The following is a 22,731-nucleotide window of genomic DNA, read 5'->3' on the forward strand; positions in this document are numbered from 1 at the left end:
TACATGATACTTTAAACTGTTTTAATACTTTTAACTGAAAAGTCACTTAATTCTTTTAATTAAAAAAAGAAGGGAGAAATGCTAATCCACATTCCCCAAAATGGGAAAACCAGAAGAATGTGATTACTAACAGAGTATTTTGGGGAACAGTCAGTCTGTATATTTTTAACTTTTTATTTTGAAATAGTTGGAGATTTACAGAAAAGTTACAAAAACAGTACAAAGAATTTCCATATACTCTTTACCTAGATCACTCAAATGTTAATATTTTATTGCATTTGCTTTCTTGGTCTCTTTCCCTCTATGTATCTGTCTGAACTGGTGAAAATAAACTGCAGATATGATACCCCTTCACTCCTAAATACATTAAATGTGTATTTTCTGAAAGAAAAAAAACATTCTCCCATAGAAACATTATCAAATCAGAAAATTAACACTGATAAGATGTTATCTAATCCAGTACTGTTTCTTTTAACTGGTTAAGCAATTCACTTAATCTCTCTGAGCTTCAGTTACCAGCAATTCTATTATCAGCAATCTAATATGAATACCAAATTCCAAGTGGCCTCTAGGATAAACAAATGAGAAAGAGATGCATGCAAACTGTGAGTGTAAAATGTATGTTTATTAGTAGTAGTAGTAGTATTTAGTAGTTTGCTCATTTAAAAAAGTGCTTAATTTCTAAGAGTCTGTATTTCACTACTTGTAAATTCAGAGGATGAGGCCCTTACAATCAAAACCTCAAATACCTTTAAAGACCAAGCAGATAACATAATTTGTGAAGTTGTCAAGTAGAAGATCATTTGGGGAGATGATTATTGTGGCAAACTGAAAGGCAAATAACTACACATAGAGGCATTCAAATTCATATTAAGAACAAAACAAAACACTGTGCTGTTCAAACAAAATTCTGCAGGTCTAATGCAGCACACTTAATCTTGGGGAAAGTGTCTGCAATCCCTGGTCTAACCAACCTCTACATTTCCTCTAGTTTCAAATTCTATATAACTGAACTTCCTAATTACAATTACAACTGCAAGTGGAACTTAAAGTTACTGTAGTACTTTTAAACAGAACAATTTAAATAATGTAACATCTCCTTAAGACTAGTTTTAGCTTATAATAAAGACATTCAAAATAGTAAAATGAAATCAATATTGCCTGAACTGAAATCAAGAACCTCAACTGGATTATAGCACTATCTTTGAGTATTTATTAAACAAACAAATGAAACTATGAAAAGAGATGGCACATAATGGATCTGTGGCATCTTACTATATTGATGGACAGTGACTGTATTGGGGTATGGGTGAGGACTTGATAATATGGGTAAATGTAGTAACCACATTGTATTTTCATGTGAAACCTTCATAAGAGTATATATCAATCATACCTTAATAACAAAAAGAAAAGAAAAAGAAGAGAGATGCCAAAGAAAACCAAAAAGAGGAAACAGGAAATATGAATTCTCCCAAACAGAGCACAGATGTTAAAATACTATTTAAGGTTAAAAAAAAAAAAGTATCAATGAAACCAATAGCTGGTTCTTTGAAAAAATAGACAAAATAGATAAACTCCTAGCCAGACTTATTAAGAGAAAAAGAGAATCTACACACATCAACAGAATCAGAAACGAGAAAGGAAAAATCACAATGGACCCCACAGAAGTACAAAAAATTATTGGAGAATACTATGAAAATCTATATGCTAATAAACTGAAAAACCTAGAAGAAATGGACAACTTCCTAGAAAAATACAACCTTCCAAGACTGACCAAGGAAGAAACAGAAAATCTAAACAGACCAATTACCAGCAATGAAATTGAAGCGGTAATCAAAAAACTACCCAAGAACAAAACCCCCGGGCCAGCTGGATACACCTCTGAATTTTATCACACATATAGAGAAGACATAATACCCATTCTCCTTAAAGTTTTATAAAAAATAGAAGAGGAGGGAATACTCCCAAATTCATTCTATGAAGCCAACATCACTCTAATACTAAAACCAGGCTAAGACCCCACAAAAAAAGAAAATTACAGACCAATAACCCTGATGAATATAGATGCAAAAATACTCAATAAAATATTAGCAAACCAAATTCAAAAATACATCAAAAGGATCATACACCATCATCAAGTGGGATTCAACTCAGGGATGCAAGGATAGTACAACATTTGAAAATCCATCAACATCATCCACCACATCAACAAAAAGAAGGACAAAAATCACATGATCATCTCAACAGATGCTGAAAAAGCATTTGACAAAATGCAACATCCATTCATGATAAAAACTCTCAACAAAATGGGTATAGAGGGCAAGTACCTCAACATAATAAAGGCCATATATGACAAACCCACAGCCAACAACATACTTAACAGTGAGAAGCTGAAAGCTTTTCCACTACAATTGGGAACAAGACAGGGATGCCCACTCTCCCCACTGCTATTCAACTTAGTACTGGAGGTCCTAGCCATGGCAATCAGACAAAACAGAGAAATACAAGGCATCCAGACTGGTAAAGAAGAAGTCAAACTGTCACTATTTGCAGATGACATGATATTGTACATAAAAAACCCTAAAGTCTCCACTCCAAAACTACTAGAACTAATATCTGAATTCAGCAAAGTTGCAGGATACAAAATTAACACACAGAAATCTGTGGCATTCCTATAAACTAACAATGAACTAGCAGAAAGAAAAATCAGGAAAAAAATTCCATTCACAATTGCATCAAAAAGAACAAAATACCTAGGAATAAACCTAACCAAGGAAGTGAAAGACCTACACCATGAAAACTACAAGACACTCTTAAGAGAAATTAAAGAGGACACTAACAAATGGAAACTCATCCCATGCTCTTTGGCTAGGAAAAATTAATATTGTCAAAATGGCCATCCTGCCTAAGGCAATCTACAGATTCAATGCAATCCCTATCAAAATACCAACAGCATTCTTCAACGAACTGGAACGAATAGTTCAGAAATTCATATGGAACCACAAAAGACCCCAAATAGTCAAAGCAATCCTGAGAAGGAAGAATAAAGTGGGGGGGGGTTCTCACTTCCCAACTTCAAGCTCTACTATAAAGCCACAGTAATTAAGACAATTTGGTACTAGCACAAGAACAGACCCACAGACCAGTGGAACAGAATAAAAGTCCAGATATTAACCCAAACATATATGGTCAAAAAATATACGATAAAGGAGCCATGGACATACAACGGGGAAATGACAGTCTCTTCAACAGCTGGTGTTGGCAAAACTGGAGAGCTACGTGTAAGAGAATGAAACTGGATCGTTGCATACCCCATACACAAAAGTAAATTCAAAATGGATTAAAGACCTGAATGTAAGTCATGAAACCATAAAACTCTTAGAAAAAAATATAGGCAAAAAATCTCTTGGATATAAACATGAGCGACTTCTTCATGAACATATCTCCCTGGGCAAGGAAAACAAAAGCAAAAATGAACAAGTGGGACTACATCAAGCTGAAAAGCTTCTGTACAGCAAAGGACACCATCAGTAGAACAAAAAGGCATCCTACAGTACTGGAGAATATATTCATAAACGACAGATCTGATAACGGGTTGACATCCAAAATATATAAAGAGCTCACGCACCTCAATAAACAAAAAGCAAATAATCCAATTAAAAAATGGGCACAGGATCTGAACAGACACTTCTCCAAAGAAGAAATTCAGATGGCCAACAGACACATGAAAAGATGCTCCACATCACTAGTCATCAGAGAAATGAAAATTAAAACCACAGTGAGATATCACCTCACACCAGTAAGGATCGCCACCATCCAAAAGTCAAACAACAACAAATGATGGAGAGGTTGTGGACAAAGGGGAACCCTCCTGCACTGCTGGTGGGAATGTAAACTAGTTCAACCATTGTGGAAAGCAGTATGGAGGTTCCTCAAAAAGCTAAAAAAAAAAATACCATTTGACCCATGAATTCCACTTCTAGGAATTTACCCTAAGAATGCAGCAGCCCAGTTTGAAAAAGACATGCACTCCTATGTTTATCGCAGCACTATTTACAATAGCCAAGAAATGGAAGCAACCTAAATGTCCATCAGTAGATGAATGGATAAAGAAGATGTGGTATATGTACACAATGGAATATTATTCAACCCTAAGAAAAAAACAAATCCTACCATTTGCAACAACATGGATGGAGCTACAGGGTATTATGCTCAGTGAAATAAGCCAGGCGGAGAAAGACAAGTATCAAATGATTTCACTCATCTGTGGAGTATAAGAACAAAGTAAAAACTGAAGGAGCAAAACAACAGCAGACTCACAGAACCCAAGAATGGACTAACAGTTACCAAAGGGAAAGGGACTGGGGAGGATGGGTGGGAAGGGAGGGATAAGGGGGAGGGAGGGAAAGAAAGGGGGTACCATGATTAGCATGTATGTGGGGTGGGGCACGGGGAAGGCTGTACAACACATAGAAGACAAGTAGTGATTCTACAGCATCTCACTGCGCTGATGGACAGTGACTGTAAGGGGGTTTGTAGCGGGGACTTAGCGATGGGGGGAGTCTAGTAAACATAATGTTCCTTATGTAATTGTAGATTAATGATACCAAAAAAAAGTATAAAAATGGATGAATGAGATAGATGACTCAAAAAAAAAGGAAACATACATGATCAATAAAGGTATGAAAGATTTCAATTTCTCAAATAACCAAAGAACTAAACATTAAAATTAAGACTTTATTTTTGTCCTTTCAACTGACAAATCTTTATCATGCCCTATTCATCACATTCAATCAGCAATTTTATTTATATAAATCACCATGTAATGCCAATTATATACAAGTTCATAAAGTAAAAGACCAATGTTCCCTCACCTAAACTTTACTACTGACAGTTTGTGCATGCATTTTTTCTTTCCTTTTTTGCTTTTTTTTCAGAAGTTTTATATATATGAAAAATAAAGAAAACCATAAAAACAAAGTAAAATGTGTCCACAATTGCATACCTTTTTATGGGATGTACATATAATAAATGATAACCCTAAGACTGTCCTTTACTCCAAGCTCACTCAACTCTGACACATCCCTAACTTTCTGGGTACACAGAAATATAAATTATCCTTTCATAAAAATTTAATTACTTGCAAAACGAGAGCATATTCTACATCCTTCTAATAAATGAATAGAGATAATCAAAGGTGTATTTTGTTTTAATAATACCTCCCGTTAGAACAAGCGTATTTAAAACAGGTACTCTCCTGCACTGATTTCTGCTGATGGCTGAAATACATTTTATCTATCTCTTGGAGGCCAATTTGACAATATGTGAGAACAGCCTTCGAAATATTTATAACCATTGATTCAAAATTTCCATTCCTAGATATTATTAGGAAATTATTACTTTTAAGATATACACATTTATATTTACATATATTTATATTTATGGATGCTCACCATTAAATTTCTAACAAAACAACCTGTAAATACATTATGCAATATCCTTATGCCATCAGGCAACAACTAAAAACTGTGTATTTTGAAATATTATTTAATATGGAGAAATGTTCAATGTAGTGTAGATGAAAAATGTAGAATACAAAATTCCATAATGTGAGGACCTGTAAAGCAAATAAACTACAGGTACATCCATTGATGTGGGAGAATTTTTTAAACTTAATGCTCAATCAAACCAAAGCACGTAACAGAAGATTATATATACTATGATTCAATTTACGTAAAGGTCAAACAGGCCAAACTACAAATAAATGCATATATTACGTAGGACTCTTTAATAGGAATGGACTAGGAAATAATGCCCCATATATGGCTAGCAGCTTTTTTCGTGCTTTATCAAGCATCAAGCACCTATAAAAAGTGGGAAGCAAACAACAGTTGGCTCCTGCTTTCATCAGGGTTCTGAGACTTGAGTGACCCCAGGGAGCGCAACTTCAAGTTAGTTTTAAAGACCAAATGAAGAGTATGGTGGAAAGAAAATTCAGTAGCTTATTTGTATCATTAGGATCAGAGATAAATACTGAGAAAAATAAGAACTTTCAAAAGAAAACCCAAATTGATCTTACATGGCTCCAGTTTTGGAGATACGGCAAGTATATTCTTCCTTGAGCATCAACATGTTTTCCAACTGAGATTCCCATATTTGCAGTTGGCTTTAAGAAGCAAATGGGGGGAGTAAAAGGGTGGGAATCCAAAATCCACAAACGAATTGGAATGTTATATGTATGACCTATTTGAGACAAAATAAACACATCATCGAATAATGAAACATCACATTATATTTATGGTCCAGCTAGACGGCATTTAAAAATGTACAGTCAAGTTTGTATTAAAGAATTTATGCAAATCAAGACCTAACTCCCCATTTTCATCCACAGTCATATTGGATATATCTTCCCATTAAAGCACCAGCATAATATTTGAGGAAATTTAATTAATACAATGGCCAGCTCATCCAATTCAATTCAGTAAATGTTTACAGGATGTACTGTACCAGGAGTTTGGGATACAGCATCTTTTCTATGTAACTTTCGTCATCCACCCCAGCAGAGCTACTGCATCTTTCCTGAAAGGCAGTGGACAGTTCTATTTTTATACTTATTCTGCATTGAATTTATTTGCCTTCACATTTGTGTCTCCTTTTATACTGTAAGCTTCTACAGAAGATTATGTATTATTCATTTCTATATCCTCTGCACCAAGTATTGTGCCTAACATACTGGCTGCTCAGTAAGTTTCTTACATAAATAAGAATAAATGAGTGAACAAATGAAAAATGAATGATTGAGCAAAAAGATGAATCTGATACTGGCCCTCAAGTTGCTCATTAATTGCAGATATCATAACATACAGGCTGGGTTAAATACATAGAACTTAGAGATGAAAATGATCTTAATAGTCACCTTGCTCACTGTTTCTTAAACTTTAGTGTACTGGGATAGGAACCTGAGTAAATGCTCTTCCAACGGTAACTTTGTATGTCATGCCTACTAATAGCCCAAATCTCCTACTGCCTTTGTTGCCAGGAGGCCTGAAGCTAAACTTAATGTAAGTGTAAGAACTAACTTTATGCTGCAAGTCTGATCAATTACCCTAGCTGTTCTATCGTATCTCCTGATATTTATTTTTGCTTTCATAGTCTTACTGCAAATGCCTTTCACTGTACTTAAGAACATGGCTGCTCAGGAGCAAGAGTGTCTAGGCTCAAATCCTAGTTCCCAACTATTACTAGCTATATAATTTTAGGTCAAGTTATTTAATCTCTGTGCCTCAGTTCCTTCCTCTATAAAATGGGAATAATAATTAGCTCCTACCTCCTAGAGTTGTGAGGATGAAACGAGTGAAGGTAGTATAATACATGAAGTGGTAAATACCATGAAGGGGAGGCAATTTTTGCAATTTACCTGAAACCCATTTTGAAAATAGGCCAGGTATAAATAAAAATAGTTTTCTTTTCTAATGTAATCCTTTTCTTACTAAGGAAATCCTCACTCCACTAAAAGTTACTTTTTTCATCTTGCTTCCCCTCACCAAAGCTTGACCACACTCAGCCCTGTCTGCCCAGTACAAACACTTAAGGAACTTCAAAACCTACCAATACCCAGGCCACTCCCCCAAAGTTTCTTATTCAGTGGAATGGGGTCTGGACAACATTTTTTATAAGCTTCCTGTATAATTCTAATGTCCAGCTAGGATTGATAATCAGTACATTACAGAAATGTCCTAATACTTGGGGGTCTACTATTTCATATCAGTTCTCAAAAACACACTCCTTTTTTGTCAGAGGATTTTTTTTAACAATTTTAGATACAATTGACATAAAGCATTATATTGGCTTCAGGTGTACAAAACAATGATTCGATATTTGTATGTATTGCAAAGTGATCACAATTAAGTTTTGTTAATATCTGCTACGATACAGAGTACATAAGTATATATACAATATGGGTATAGGCATAGCTGTTGGTCCATAGATAACTTTATGATTATAAAGTCATGTGATCATAGCACCACAAAGTGACCAACAGACACTGAGACACACTACCACATTCCTCCAGAAGTTACTCTAATGTTACATACTTTAGACCAGTGTTTTTCAAAGGTTAGCTACAATAAATGGGTCATGAAATTAATTTAGTGGGCTGTAAAGAATAGTATCTTTAAATGGAACTGACTAGAAAATAGAATGTATGACAGGACAGATGGTATTTCAGTTGTATACATGTTTACATACACATACATATAAATATACTAGCTATCTATGTAAGTATTTATTATGGGTCACACTCAAAACATTAGAAAGTCACTGTTCTACATCATGCAAACTTATCTGTTTCATAATACAGCTGGAGTGGTAGTCCAAATTCTGACGGAGTTACTTTCTGTGTTAATCACTGTACATTAAGGAGGAGGAAATATGATCATCAAAAAACCCCAACAAAGATCCACGCACTGCTACAGCTGTAGATGCACTCATCCCACCAGCTCCTGGACTTGCCATGGGAGTGAAGGAGATATCTAAGCTGGCCTGTGCATACAGTAAAACAACAAATTTGACTGGATCTACACTGTTGGAACTCAACCAAGAATTAGGAGAAGTGCAAATTGTAGCGCTCCAAAATCTTACAACTACAGACTATTTACTGTTAAAAGAACATAAGGGATGTGAACATTCCCCAGGAATGGGTTGTTCTAATTTGTCTGATTTCTCTCAGACTGTTCAAGTTCAGTTGGACAATATCCACCATATCATAGATAAGTTTTCACAAATGCCTAAGGTGCCTAACTGGTTTTCTTGGTTTCACTGGAGATGGCTGGTAATTACAGATATGCTTTGGTTATGTAACTATACTCCTATTATGTTAATGTGTGTGCACAATTTAAGTAGTAGCTTAAAACCTATACATGCTGAAGTTACTCTACAAGAAGATATGTCAAAGAAATAATCAATCTTCCCATGTTTTCTTCCGCCTGCTACTTCTATAGCTTTTCTTCTTCCTTCCTAATTACAACCCTTAAATAGAATTCGTGCCTCATATCAAATTTACCGAGTATCATAATTCTTCCAAGTGGTAAAGATACCTCAAGACAAATGCTGGGCATACAAGCCACAGGGCATAAATATGCAAAGTAATAAAAAGCTAACCATTTCAAACAATAAGGCTTCTCTCTCACTTACCAACTTTACATTTCCCTGTATGGCCCCTGAAGATGACTGGTTAGCCAGAGACGGGTAAGATTCCTCAAGGGAGGAACAACCTAAGACAGGCACAGTCGCAGGGGGGTCATCAGGTGAGAAATTGGGGATCAACAGAGGTGAGGCTTAGAACCTCACCCCCCCATTCTGAGAGAAATCTTCTGCATATGTGGATGTTTTATTGCCCTTGTCTAGCTTGGATTAACACATAGTCTACAGGCACACACCTGATCATCTACATTTGCTCTCTTACAACACTAAACTATGTTTTCTACCTTTATCTTGTATCTACCTACCACTCCAGCATTTTATTAAAAATAATAATAATAATAAAGAGAGAAATGTGGTATCCACATATAAATCAAGTATAAAAACCAAATGAGTATTCATATTTGAACTGACTGTTTATAGTTCATAATGCATGAGCAAAACCGAAAGTTTCTGTGATGACTGCCCTTGTACTGTTCACTATGTAACTTATTCATTATATAAGAATTTGTTCTCCATGTAAGAACTTGTTTGTTATGCCTCAGAAGATTGGAGACTGACGAAAATTAGGCTTGGGGTGGATTAGTGATTGTGCATTGAGCATTGACTCTCCTATACAGAATTTTATTGTCGTTAACAACCATTTGATCAATAAATATGAGAGATGCCCTCACAAAAAAAAAAAAAAAAAAAAAAAAGGACAGACTTCCAATGGTAAAATAAATAAGTAACCGGGATGTAATGTATAGCATAAGGAATATAATTAAGATATTGTAACAGCTTGTTAGGGTGATAGCTGGAACCTAGAATTATGTATATAAATGTTTTATCACTGTGTTGTACACTTGAAACTAATGTAATGTAATACTGCGCGTCAACTACCCTTCAATAAAAAATAATTATCTAAAAAAAATAATAATAATAAATAAATAAATAAATATAAATAAAAATAAAAAATAAAAAAATGGGTGGATGAAAGAAACCTTGATATGATCTTGCAGGGATGATAAGAAATAATCCAGAAAATTTCTACAGCTATACATAAGGAGGTATCAACAAGGATTCATATGGGGAATAGAACTGGGTAGGAAGTTAGACTGTTTAACATCATCCCTTCTCAGTTGTTTAAATAGTTTTTAGCATAGGCAGGTATTATTATTATTATTATTATTATTATTATTATTATTATTATTATTATTATTATAACAGAGCTGGTAACTAAAAGAAAGTAATATAGACAGATGAACAATAATGGCCAGCACTTATTAGCACTTATTATGTGCCAGGTACTATGCCAAGGGCTTTGCTTATAGTACTTCATTTAATCCTCACAATTCTAGAGTTAGGCTCTATTACTGGCCCATTTTGCAGACAAATAAGATACATTCTGATCTTCTGATCAGCAGGAAATAACTAGCGTACATCACACTGAGTTGATATAATTCTAGTCAAAACCAAAGAGAAAAATTGTACAGCAAAAAGAAAAAAAAAACAGTATTGCAGGTACCATTACTACCTTGGAAGATGCAGCATAAGAATCAATAGCATTACTCCACGGCTCTAGGAGAAGCAGAGTGCCAATGAGGGACACCTTACTGATGGTATTAAGATAATTTATGTCCTTGTGGCACCTCCCCATGCTGTCCTAGAAACTGAAATGCTAGTAAGCAGTGATTTGTTTAAATTCATATACTCCTTTGTTAATAAGCAACTAGCCTTGAAATCATTGTAGTGTAATGAGTAAGAATTACTAAATCAACCAATCATTGGAGTAGGTAAGAGTACTCTCTCTCTCTAACATCTAACCATAGTAAGTGTAGAACTCAAGTGTTCAGAAACACAGCTGAGTAAAGTTCTCTAGGCAGTCAGAAAACAGTCTGAGAGCTTGGCAAGGGAGGAACAAGGAAAGAAAACAAAAGCAATTCTATGCCTGTTCTATCTACCTCACTACAATCTCTGCAGAGCCCATTCCTACCTACTTTTACTCTCCAACCACATCCCTGTGCCTAAAAACAAAACTGAATTTCTATGCACTTCCTGGGCCAAAGGAGGTGTGATTGTGGGACATAAACAGAAGCACAATAAAACATGAGGGCACCTCTGGCAGTAAGTCATCATAGGGTGGGAGGGGGGAAATTAGGGCTGTTTGTAACAGTCTAAGGGCTACTATAAGCACCTACTTTGAAAAAAGTCCCCTAAAGTGTAGCTTCTTGGTGTCTTTTGGGCAATATATTCCCACTATACAGTGCTGAATCCTTTGTAAGAGAAAGCAAATTCCAATGTTCTCTCCCCATTTGGTTTCCAGATGCTCCTCAGTTCTTTTTCAGTGCACTTCTTCTTTCAAATGGCCAGTAAGTTCATTTCTTCCTAAGCCCTCAGTCAGTAATCAAATAAACCAACTCAATCATTAAACAAATATGTTTATTGAGCATTTTCTATTAGCAAATTAGCACAGCATTGTGTAAAAGTGATTTTGGATGTTATCCCTCTAGGATTATTTACATTTTAAAACAGGAATGGATTTTCACTAGTAGGATTGCAGGCACAACTTCAGAGAAATATCCTGGAAACAATGTTTCACTGGTGTTCTTCAAATCAAACTATATAAGCAACTCCATACAATACATAACTGAAAGTTTAGTCCTAGTAAACACTGCAGGAAGTAGATCTCGACAAATAGGAAGAGTTAAATATAGAGAAATTAGTGATTTTTTTTTTCATTTTGGGCAAACACGGAGCTACTTTAACCTGTCAGGTCACCTGAAAATATGTTGCCTTCTTTGAGCTTTAAAGGCCCCTCCCTGTGTTTTAAAAATGCCCTATTGTTGTTTGAAGTTCAAGCCTGATATCAGCTATGTAGTCTTAGGTAAATCACTTGACCAGGCTAAGATTCAGTCTTCCCTGTAGAACGGGGATAATGGTGTACCATACAGAGGTAAGGGAGGGGAACAAACATTGATGTAACAGAGAAAAAGGTGGGATCCTTGCAGTTTGCTATGGAAAGCTGAAATAACTTCTTCACAAGAGCAGGCCTATGTCTGTCTTGTTCTCCTTTGTACCTCAGCACCTAGCAGAGAAGTAGGCACATAGTTGACACTTCATAAATATTTGTTAAACTGAATTGAATTTGTTGATATTAATCTAGGCCTTCCTTGACTGGGACAGCATTCTGCTATATCCAGTAAGGTTCTGTATAAATCAAATATATGTGAAAACACTTTGAGAATGTTATGGCATTGAACAAATGTCAGTTCTTATTAAACTGCTCTCTTAAAAAATTCCCACATTTTCTCAACTTCCACACTTACCCTGATACATCACAGGAACAGTGCCAGTGAAATTCAGTAGGTCTTTCTGGGAATTATCTTTGAAAACTGAAAGGAAAAAAAGCCTCAAAATGTGCAATCAAAAGTAGAAAGAACTGTATTAAGGTAGGTGTATGCACATACACACATACAGAAACACATATAATTTCTAAGTACTATTATCTAGTAATAAGTAAATATGCCCACAGGGGGAAATTACTAGATGTTGTTTTCTTAGAAATCAGACTGGGTAGTCAAAAGAACACAGGACTTTGTTTGATACTGAATCCCAAGTTCTAGGGATTTAAAGTAACCAAAATCAATCTCTTGGACCTCCAGTTGATGATCAATAAAATAAAGATAGTAAGACTATATCCTAAAGTTGTCATAAGGATCAAACAAGATAATGTGAAAAACCTTAATAAAGGATTATAAATGTGAGGATCTTAGCAAATAATTGTCACATGTAACAAATCACTTTGGGTATCAGATTATAACTTCTGTAAAAAATGGTAGTGTATTTTTTTAAATGACCTTATAGAAAGATCAACAACTACCTTCTTTCATTTCTCTAACTCAATTATTCTCAACTTTTTTTCAACCTTCAAATCCCTGAAATTTTAATTTACCCATTAATAACTGGGGCACACTGTAAGAGAATTAATTCCCTAACCTCTGAACTGAACACATGAAATACTACCTCCAGTTACCAACTATCAAACTACCTTAGAATGTAGTCCTTTCAGTACCTCAGTAATTATAATATCAAGTATAAATGTTCTGAACTATATGTGAAAGGTAGCAATGAGTGAAACAATCCAAAACTAGTTTAGTTCCAAAAACTAAATGGAAAGAGTAGTGGAACAGGGATTGTTACTTAGGGACACAGAATAACCTAGAAATGTGGTAGAGAAACTACACATTTAAATATTCAAATTATTTAAAAAGTTAAAACAGAAATTATGATGATGCACGACTACCACTGTCTTCAATAATAAAATGTACACTGAAAATGATCTGTAGCTTGAGAGTTTAACAGCACCATAGCTCACTTTTTCTAGACAGGGGGAATGAGAAAGAATTAACTGATACAATAAAGTTTTAAACCTGTATGATGAAAAAAGACATAAAAGAACAAGATGTATTCAAGCACAGAGCAAGATGGACATGGGTCCAAACTCTCTCTAACTACCTACCTAATCTTGAGCAAGTTACTTAAAACTCTCTGAGCCTCAGTTTCTTTATCTGAGAAATGAAGATAATAATACTTACCTCACAGCTTTGGTTTTAAGAAATATGTAAGATAATATAGATAAAACATTTGGAAGCATATCTGGCATTCAACAAATAGTAGCTGTTTCATCCCTCATCCCAGGCATTTATGCAGCACCAAATAACCAGATGAGGCCAGCATCATGATCAAGAGAGGCCAGTCACAGATGACCAGAATCTAATCACTTTTTCCACATAGAAATAAGCTATCCCTAAGAAATACTTCAGAAACTCTTCAAAATATCTAAGTCTGAATTAGATATATTTTTATTAATCTAAACTCAAATACAAAACATACCCACAAAGAATGAAGGAAGTTTTTCCAAACTGTGTTTTGTCTAATTCATGGGTCCTGAAATCAGGTTAGTGAGTCTCAATCAGCAAATGTTTTTAAATGGATTGGAATGGAATAGAAGAGAAAGTGCCAGAGTGTACGTAATATTTTAGTTTTGGGTATATGGGGTCATGACATAAAATATATTTCCAATTGTGGGTTGTGGTCAGAGTTTTTAAAAAATAGTAAAGTAAAATCTTTCTTAGAAAACCAGACCCTCTGTAAACAAGGTAACTAGAACTGTTATTAATAAGTTTTTGTATAAGTTTATATTAATAAGTAATTAATAATTTACAAACAACTATATATGTAGTAGACAGAATAATGGCCTCCAAAGATGTCCAGTACCCTAATCCTTGGTACCTGTGAATATGTCACCTTACTTAGCAATTAAGTTAATAAGGATCTTGAGATGGGGAAATTATTCTTTATTATTAGGGTGGGGCCAATCTAATCAACACTGGTCCTTAAAAACAGAGAACCCTTTCTCTGGAGATTTGCTACAGAAGGATGATCAGAGGTGCAACATTGTTAGCTCTGAAGATGGAGGAAGGAAACCTCAAGCCAAACAACGCAGATGACCTTTAGAAACTGAAAAAGGCAAGAAAATATGATTCCCTCCCAGAGCCTCCAGAAAGGAACTAAGATTGGCCAACACGTTGATTTTAGTCCAAATTTCTACCATACAGAGACCTATGGTGGACTTCTAGGTCTGTAAGATGATAAATTTATATTTTTTAAGCCACTAAAGTTTGTGCTAATTTGTTACAGTAGCAATAGAAAACTAATATAATATAAACTGCATTAACTTAAACTTCCTCAGAAACCACAGGTCCCAAAGTATACCTCAAAATCAGGAGATAAAAGAAAAATGAGAAATTATAATTTTGTAGTGCTCTAGGAACAAATAATAGTTTAAATAATGTAGCAAAAAAGCTACCAGATGAGAGTCTTACCATATGTGTCCATGGAATATCTGAAATGTGGGAAAAACATATTTACATTCCTTAGTTCTTCCACAGTTAGATCCCTGAACTTGTACTGAAAAGAGAAAAATGGACATGGAATAAGAATAAAACTATAAGCAACCAAAAAATTAAACAACATCTAACTGAACACTTACTATGTGCCTAGGCCCTGGGCTCTGAGTTTTACAAACATAACAGTACTTGATTTAATCCTTTGAATGATGACCCTATGAAGTAAGTAGGGCTTATAAATGCTCTACAAGACATGAAAATGAAGTTAGAAAATCAAAATAACTTCCTTAGTTAGACAGCAAGTTAAACAGTGGGGCGAGAGCTCAGACTCAGGACTGGGCCTTTCATCACTAAATCAAACTGCCTCCAAATACCTCCTGAAGGCTTAAGAATAGGGCAGGATGTATCACCCTGTCACTCATTCAAGATCCAACTCTCATCCTTGAATACCTCACCTCACTCACTTGAGCCACTTAAAATTTCCCTTCCAACCCCCCTGGTATTGCATTCTGGGTTTCAAAGAGAGAAAAGGAAATGCAAGGATTTGAACTGCCTCCTCATTCAACCAGATGTACTCACAGAAATATTACCTTAGCTGTCCTGTAGGCAAAATCATTTAACTTCTTTGAATTATTTTCTCATTTGTAAAAAGAAATAATACCCACCTTCTAGACTTGTGCTAAGGATTAAATGAAAGAAGAAAGGGAAAAAAAGTATGTTGACTCTGTTAGCATTCTGAAAATGAATTTGAGAAAACAACTGCACTTACAAAAGCATTGTAAAGAATAAGATACATGGAAATGAATAAAAAGATGCATAACTCAAACTCTGAAAACCACAAAACATTGCTGAAATTAAAGTACATCTAAATAAACAGAAAGACATCACTTGTTAATAGATCAGAAAACTTAATATTGATAAGATGGCAATACTCCCCAACAGATTCAGTAACCAACAACCCTTATCAGAATTCCAGCTGGCTTTTTTGTCTGCAAAACTTTCCAAACTGATATGAAAATTCACATGGAAATTCAAGGGACTCATGACAGCCAAAAAAATCTTGAAAAGAGCAAAAAAGCTGGAGGATTCATACAGTAATAAAAAAGTGGGGTAAAATAAAAATGACAGACAATAACAAATGTGGGGGAGGATGTGGTGCTATCAGAACTCTCCTATACATAATCCCACTGCTAATGGTGTAGCTGCTTTGGAAAAGAGTCTGGCAGTTCTTCAAAAGATTAAACACAGAGTTACCATATGACCCAGCAACTCTGCTGTGAGGTATATACCCAAGAAAAATGAAAACATATGTCCACACAAAAACTTGCACACAATTCTTCATAGCATTATTCCTAATAGCCAAAAAGTGAAAACAATCCAAGTGTCTGTCAACTGATGAATGGCTAAATGTGACACACCCATAAAATGGAATATTCAGCCATAAAAAAGAATAAAGAACTGACACATAATACAACATGGATGAACCTTGAATACATTATGCTAAGTGAAAGAAACCAGACACAAAAGGCTACATATTGTATGACCTGTCTATGAAATATCCAAAATAGGCATATCCATGGAAACAAAAAGTAGATTAGTGGGTGCTTAGGGCTGGGGAAGATTGGGAGAAAATGAGGAATGACTGCATAATAGATCCTTTTTCTTCTTGCTGAGCCTTAAGTTTTTCATCTGTAAAAGAGATACAGCTCTACTGCCCACCAACTTTAACAGGTATATATGCGATCTCATGGATTAACATATGTAAAAGTGAGACATTTAACAAAATATTTATACAATAGTTAAGTACACTCAGGAAATTATAAAGCATATTTAGGTTACAGAAAGGGAAGAGCTGTCTACAATTTATGTTAGTTTAGAATGGTAGAGAAAATTAGAGGGGAAGGGGAAGGTCATTTTAAGATGGGAAAGAATTTGGTAGAAGAAAAAAAGCTGATGATTATTAACAATTTGAGAGCAGGAATCATCTTTAACTCATCTCTGTGTCTCCCCACAGCACTGGGGACAGGGTATGCCCTCAATAAATGGAGGCTGATAGATGAGAGTTAGCAAAAAAATGATTTATATTAGTAGAGTGAATACAGAAAGCAATTATGATCCACGGGACTGAGCATCAAAACAAGAATGGATGAGTATTAACTAAAGCAGAGTGAAATGAGTCCCAGACTCTGGGTCCCTGATTCAATATGAACAAAAGTGAATGAAATCATCCTGACTCCAAACACTATGCAAATGTACAGAAGGCTGCATTGATGTCACTTGGAATATACACTTACTATGAACAAAAACACTTTTTGTTTTGTTTTCTACTTAATATTATAAGCTGTTTTCTGTATCTTTAATATCTGGGAATGTGATTATTTCGAGCTGCATAGGGATATACAGCATAGCAGGATTGATTTCATTACAAAACTGCTATAAAAGTTTGTCAAGAGGGCAAAAGCACTCTTCTTTAGGGCTTGACAACCCAAATAAGTCAATGCAAGTCAACTACTGTGATTATCCATTTTGACAGCTGAAAAAAATGACCTATTTTATCTGTCCTGAAAAAATATTCACTTCATTTTCACAATATAAAATAGAGTATTAAGGGGGAGGAGCCAAGATGGTGGCGTGAGTAGGGCAGTGGAAATCTCCTTTCAAAACCATATATATTTTTGAAAATACAACTATTCCTAAAAGAGAGGCCAGAAGATACAGTACAATGGTCAGGCTACATCTGCATCTGTGAGAACTCAGCACCTCACGAGGGGGGTAAGATACAAGCCGTGGCCCGGCAGGACCTGAGCGCTCCCCCCCAACTCCAGCCCAGCGGCGGGAGGAGAGGAGTCAGAGCAGGGAGGGAGTGCAAGCCCAGGACTGCTAAATACCCAGCCCTAGTCATCCACACCGGGAGCGCAGACACATAGCGCATGGTATGCTGGATAGGAGGGAAACAGAACAGTAAAACCTGCGAGAGGGTCCCCGCAGCCGGCACCCCTGGGACAAAAGAAAAGTGAGCGCTTTTTGAAAGTCTTAAAGGGACAGGGACTCCACAGCTGGACAGAAACGTCCTGGCATACTCAGCCTAGTAGCTGGGAATCCCAGGGAATTTCAGGCGCCCCAGCCTTTGGGAGGCAAAGCAGCTCTGGAGGCCCTCATGGCAATTAACAGCCTCCCATCCATTACCCCTCCCACATGGCCCCGCCACAGCAGGGGAGCAGCCTGAGAGCGTTCGCGTGCACAGTGGCTGCCCAGAGCCTCCTCTGCAGCTGCCTGGGTGAGAATCAGAGGCCCTGCTGGTGCACGGCAGCGCAGCAAAGACAGAGGAAACTGGGAGATGGTGCAAACGGTCACCGTTCTTGCAGGAGGGCACATCTGGCGCACCTGCCTCTCCCCGCAGGGCACTGGGCTGCCGCAATGGCTGCCCCACACAGGGCGGCTCAGGAAATAAAACCAGAAGCTGCTCCCCATGTGCGGGTAACCAGCATAGGCAGCGGAGAAGAGCAAGGCACAGAAAGGGACATTGTTCTCCCAGCTGACACACGCGCCAACTGCCTATGACTACCTCTATCAGCAAGAAAAGGCAGAAGAATTTGATCCAGTCCAGAATTACCCAGACAACCTCCGAGAGGGAGCCTGGGGAGATAGATTTAACCAATCATCCTGAAAAAGAATTCAAAATAAAGGTCATAACCATGCTGATGGACCTGCAGAAAAATATGCAAGAGCTAAAGGATCAAGTTAGGAGGGAGAATACAGAAATAAAACAATCTCTGGAAGGACTTAAGAGCAGACTGGATGAGGTGCAAGAGGCCATTAATGGATTAGAGATCAGAGAACAGGAACACAGAGCAGCTGAGGCAGAGAGAGATAAAAGGATCTCCAGGAATGAAACAATATTAAGAGAACTGTGTGACCAAGCCAAATGGAACAATATTCACATTATAGGGGTACCAGAAGAAGAGAGAGAGAAAAGGATAGAAAGTGTCTTTGAAGAAATAATTGTGGAAAACTTCCCAAACTAGAGAAGGAAATAAGTCTCTCAGACCATGGAAGCCCACAGATTTCCAAACACAAGGGACCCAACAAGGACAACACCAAGACACATAATAAATAAATGGCAAAGATCAAGGACAGAGTATTAAAGGCAGTCAGAGAGAGAAAAAAGGTCACCTACAAAGGAAAACCCATCAGGCTATCATCAGACTTCTCAACAGAAATCTTACAGGCCAGAAGAGAATGGCAGGATGTATTTACTGTAATGAAACAGAAGGGCCTTAACCAAGAATACTGTATCCAGCACGATTATCATTTAAATATGAAGGAGGGATTAAACAATTCCCAGACAAGCAAAAGTTGAGGGAATCTGCCTCTCACAAACCACCTCTACAGGATATTTAAAAGGGACTGCTCTTGATGGGAGCACTCCTAAGGCCAAATAGATGTCACCAGAGAAAATAAAATCACAACAAAGAAAACAGACAAACCAAATACTAACTAAAGGCAAAAATAAAATCAACTACTCACAAAAGCAGTCAAAGGAAACACAAAAGAGTACAGAATAAAACACCTAACATATAAAGAATGGAGGAGGAGAAATAAGAAGGGAAAGAAATAAAGAATCATCAGACTGTGTTTATAATAGCTTAATAAGTGAGTTAAGTTAGATGGTTAGATAGTAAAGAAGCTAACCTTGAACCTTTGGTAACCATGAATCTAAAGCCTGCAATGGCAATATGTACATATCTTTCAATAATCACCCTAAGTGTAAATGGACTGAATGCACCAATCAAAAGACACAGAGTAATAGAATGGATAAAAAAGCAAGACCCATCTATATGTACAAGAGACCCACCTCAAACCCAAAGACATACACAAACTAAAAGTCAAGGGATAGAAAAAGATATTTCATGCAAACAATAAGGAGAAAAAAAGCAGGTGTTGCGGTACTAGTATCAGACAAATAGACTTCAAAACAAAGAGAGTTAAGAGATAAGAAGGACATTACATAATGACAAAGGGGTAAGTCCAACAAGAGGATATAACCATTATAAATATATATGCACCCAATACAGGAGAACCAACATATGTGAAACAAATACTAACAAAATTAAAGGAGGAAAAAGGATGCAATGCATTTATTCTAGGAGACTTCAACACACCACTCACCCCAAAGGATAGATCCACTGGGCAGCAAATAAGTAAGGACACAGAGGCACTGAACAACACACTAGAACAGATGGACCTAATAGACATCTACAGAACACAACACCCAAAAGCAACAGGATACACATTATCATCAAGTGCACATGGATCAATTTCCAGAATAGACCACATACTAGGCCACAAAAAGAGCCTCAGTAAATTCAAAAAGATTGAAATTTTACCTACCAACTTCTCAGACCACAAAGGTATAAAACTAGAAATAAATTCTACAAAGAAAACAAAAAGGCTCACAAACACATGGAGGCTTAAAAACATGCTCCTAAATAATCAATGGACCAATGACCAAATTAAAATAGAGATCAAGCAATATATGGAGACAAATGACAACAACAGTACAAAACCCCAACTTCTGTGGGACTCAGTGAAGGCAGTTCTAAGAGGAAAGTATATAGCAATCCAGGCATATTTAAAGAAGGAAGAACAATCCCAAATGAATAGTCTAAAGTCACAATTATTGAAATTGGAAAAAGAAGAACAAATGAGGCCTAAAGTCAGCAGAAGGAAGGACATAATTAAGATCAGAGAAGAAATAAATAAAATTGAGAAGAATAAAACAGAAAAAAATCAATGAAACCAAGAACTGGTTCTTTGAGAAAATAAACAAAATAGATAAGCCCCTAAACAGATTAATAAAGAAAAAAAGAGAATCTACACACATCAACAGAATCAGAAACAAGAAAGGAAAAATCAAGACGGACCCCACATAAATACAAAGAATCATTAGAGAATACTATGAGAATCTATATGCTAACAAGCTGGAAAACCTAGAAGAAATGGACAACTTCCTAGAAAAATACAACCTTCCAAGACTGACCAAGGAAGAAACAGAAAATTTAAACAGACCAATCACCAGCAATGAAATTGAAGCGGTAATAAAAAAAACTACCCAAGAGCAATACTCCTGGGCCAGATGGATTTACCTCGGAACTTTATCAGACATACAGGGAAGACATAATACCCATTCTCCTTAAAGTTTTCCAAAAAGTAGAAGAGGAGGGAATACTCCCAAACTCATTCTATGAAGCCATCATGACTCTAATACCAAAACCAGGCAAAGAACCCACCAAAAAAGAAAATTACAGACCAATATCCCTGATGAACGTAGATACAAAAATACTCAACAAAATATTAGTAACCAAATTCAAAAATACATCAAAAGAATCATACACCATGACCAAGTGGGATTCATCCGAGGGATGCAAGGATGGTACAACATTAAAAAATCCATCAACATCATCCACCACATCAACAGAAAGAAGGACAAAAACTACATGGTCATCTCCATAGACGCTGAAAAAGCATTCGACAAAATTCAACATCCATTCATGATAAAACTCTCAGCAAAATGGGTATAGAGGGCAAGTACCTCAACATATTAAAGGTCATATATGATAAGCCCACAGCGAACATCATACTGACCAGCGAGAAGCTGAAAGCTACCCCTCTGAGATCAGGAACAAGACAAGGATGCCCACTATCCCCACTGTTATTTAACATAGTACTTGAGGTTCTAACCACAGCAATCAGAACAAATAAAGAAATACAAGGCATCCAGATTGGTAATGAAGAAGTTAAACTGTCACTATTTGCAGATGACATGATACTATACATAAAAAACCCTAAAGACTCCACTCCAAAACTACTAGAACTGATATCGGAATACAGCAAAGTTACAGGATACAAAACTAACACACAGAAATCTGTGGCTTTCCTATACACTAACAATGAACTAATAGAAAGAGAAATCAGGAAAACAATTCCACTCACAATTGCATCAAAAAGAAAAAAATACTTAGGAATAAACCTGACCAAGGAAGTGAAAGACCTATAACCTGAAAACTATAAGACACTCTTAAGAGAAATTAAAGAGGACACTAGCAAATGGAAATTCATCCCATGCTCTTGGCTAGGAAGAATTAATATCATCAAAATGGCCATCCTACCCAAAGCAATCTACAGATTTGACGCAATCCCTATCAAATTACCAACAACATGCTTCAACGAACTGGAACAAATAGTTCAAAAATTCATATGGATACACCAAAGACCCCAAATAGCCAAAGCAATCCTGAGAAGGAAGAATAAAGTTGGGGGATCTCACTCCCCAACTTCAAGCTCTACTACAAAGCCATAGTAATCAAGACAATTTGGTACTGGCACAAGAACAGAGCCACAGACCAGTGGAACAGAATAGAGACTCCAGACATTAACCCAAACATATATGGTCAATTAATATACGATAAAGGAGTCATGGACATACAATGGGGAAATGACAGTCTCTTCAATAGATGGTGCTGGCAAAACTGGAGAGCTACATGTAAGAGAATGAAACTGGATCACTGTCTAACCCAATACACAAAAGTAAATTCGAAATGGATTAAAGACCTGAATGTTAGTCATGAAACCATAATACTCC

At 36.3% G+C, this 22,731-nt stretch overlaps 1 protein-coding gene across 6 annotated transcripts in view; it reads right to left on the reverse strand.

The window, feature by feature from the left end:
* UEVLD (UEV and lactate/malate dehyrogenase domains) overlaps window positions 1-22,731 on the reverse strand; it is an 80,905-nt gene that overhangs the window by 53,269 nt on the left and 4,905 nt on the right. For 5 of the 6 annotated variants that reach the window (XR_005031729.2, XM_036920147.2, XM_057507456.1 and 2 more), the window contains exons 2-4: window positions 15,066-15,150; window positions 12,507-12,572; window positions 6,080-6,243 (exon numbers count right to left, since the gene is read on the reverse strand). Coding sequence is in view for 5 of the 6 variants with exons in the window: in XM_036920147.2 (XP_036776042.2) it covers window positions 6,080-6,243; window positions 12,507-12,572; window positions 15,066-15,150 (315 nt within the window). In the remaining variant the exon portion in view is untranslated. The remainder of the gene's footprint in view (window positions 1-6,079; window positions 6,244-12,506; window positions 12,573-15,065; window positions 15,151-22,731) is intronic. The other variant, XM_036920148.2, reaches the window with a different exon arrangement.

Source organism: Manis pentadactyla, chromosome 9 (genome assembly GCF_030020395.1).
Source record: "Manis pentadactyla isolate mManPen7 chromosome 9, mManPen7.hap1, whole genome shotgun sequence".
In the NCBI taxonomy this organism is placed as follows: domain Eukaryota; kingdom Metazoa; phylum Chordata; class Mammalia; order Pholidota; family Manidae; genus Manis; species Manis pentadactyla.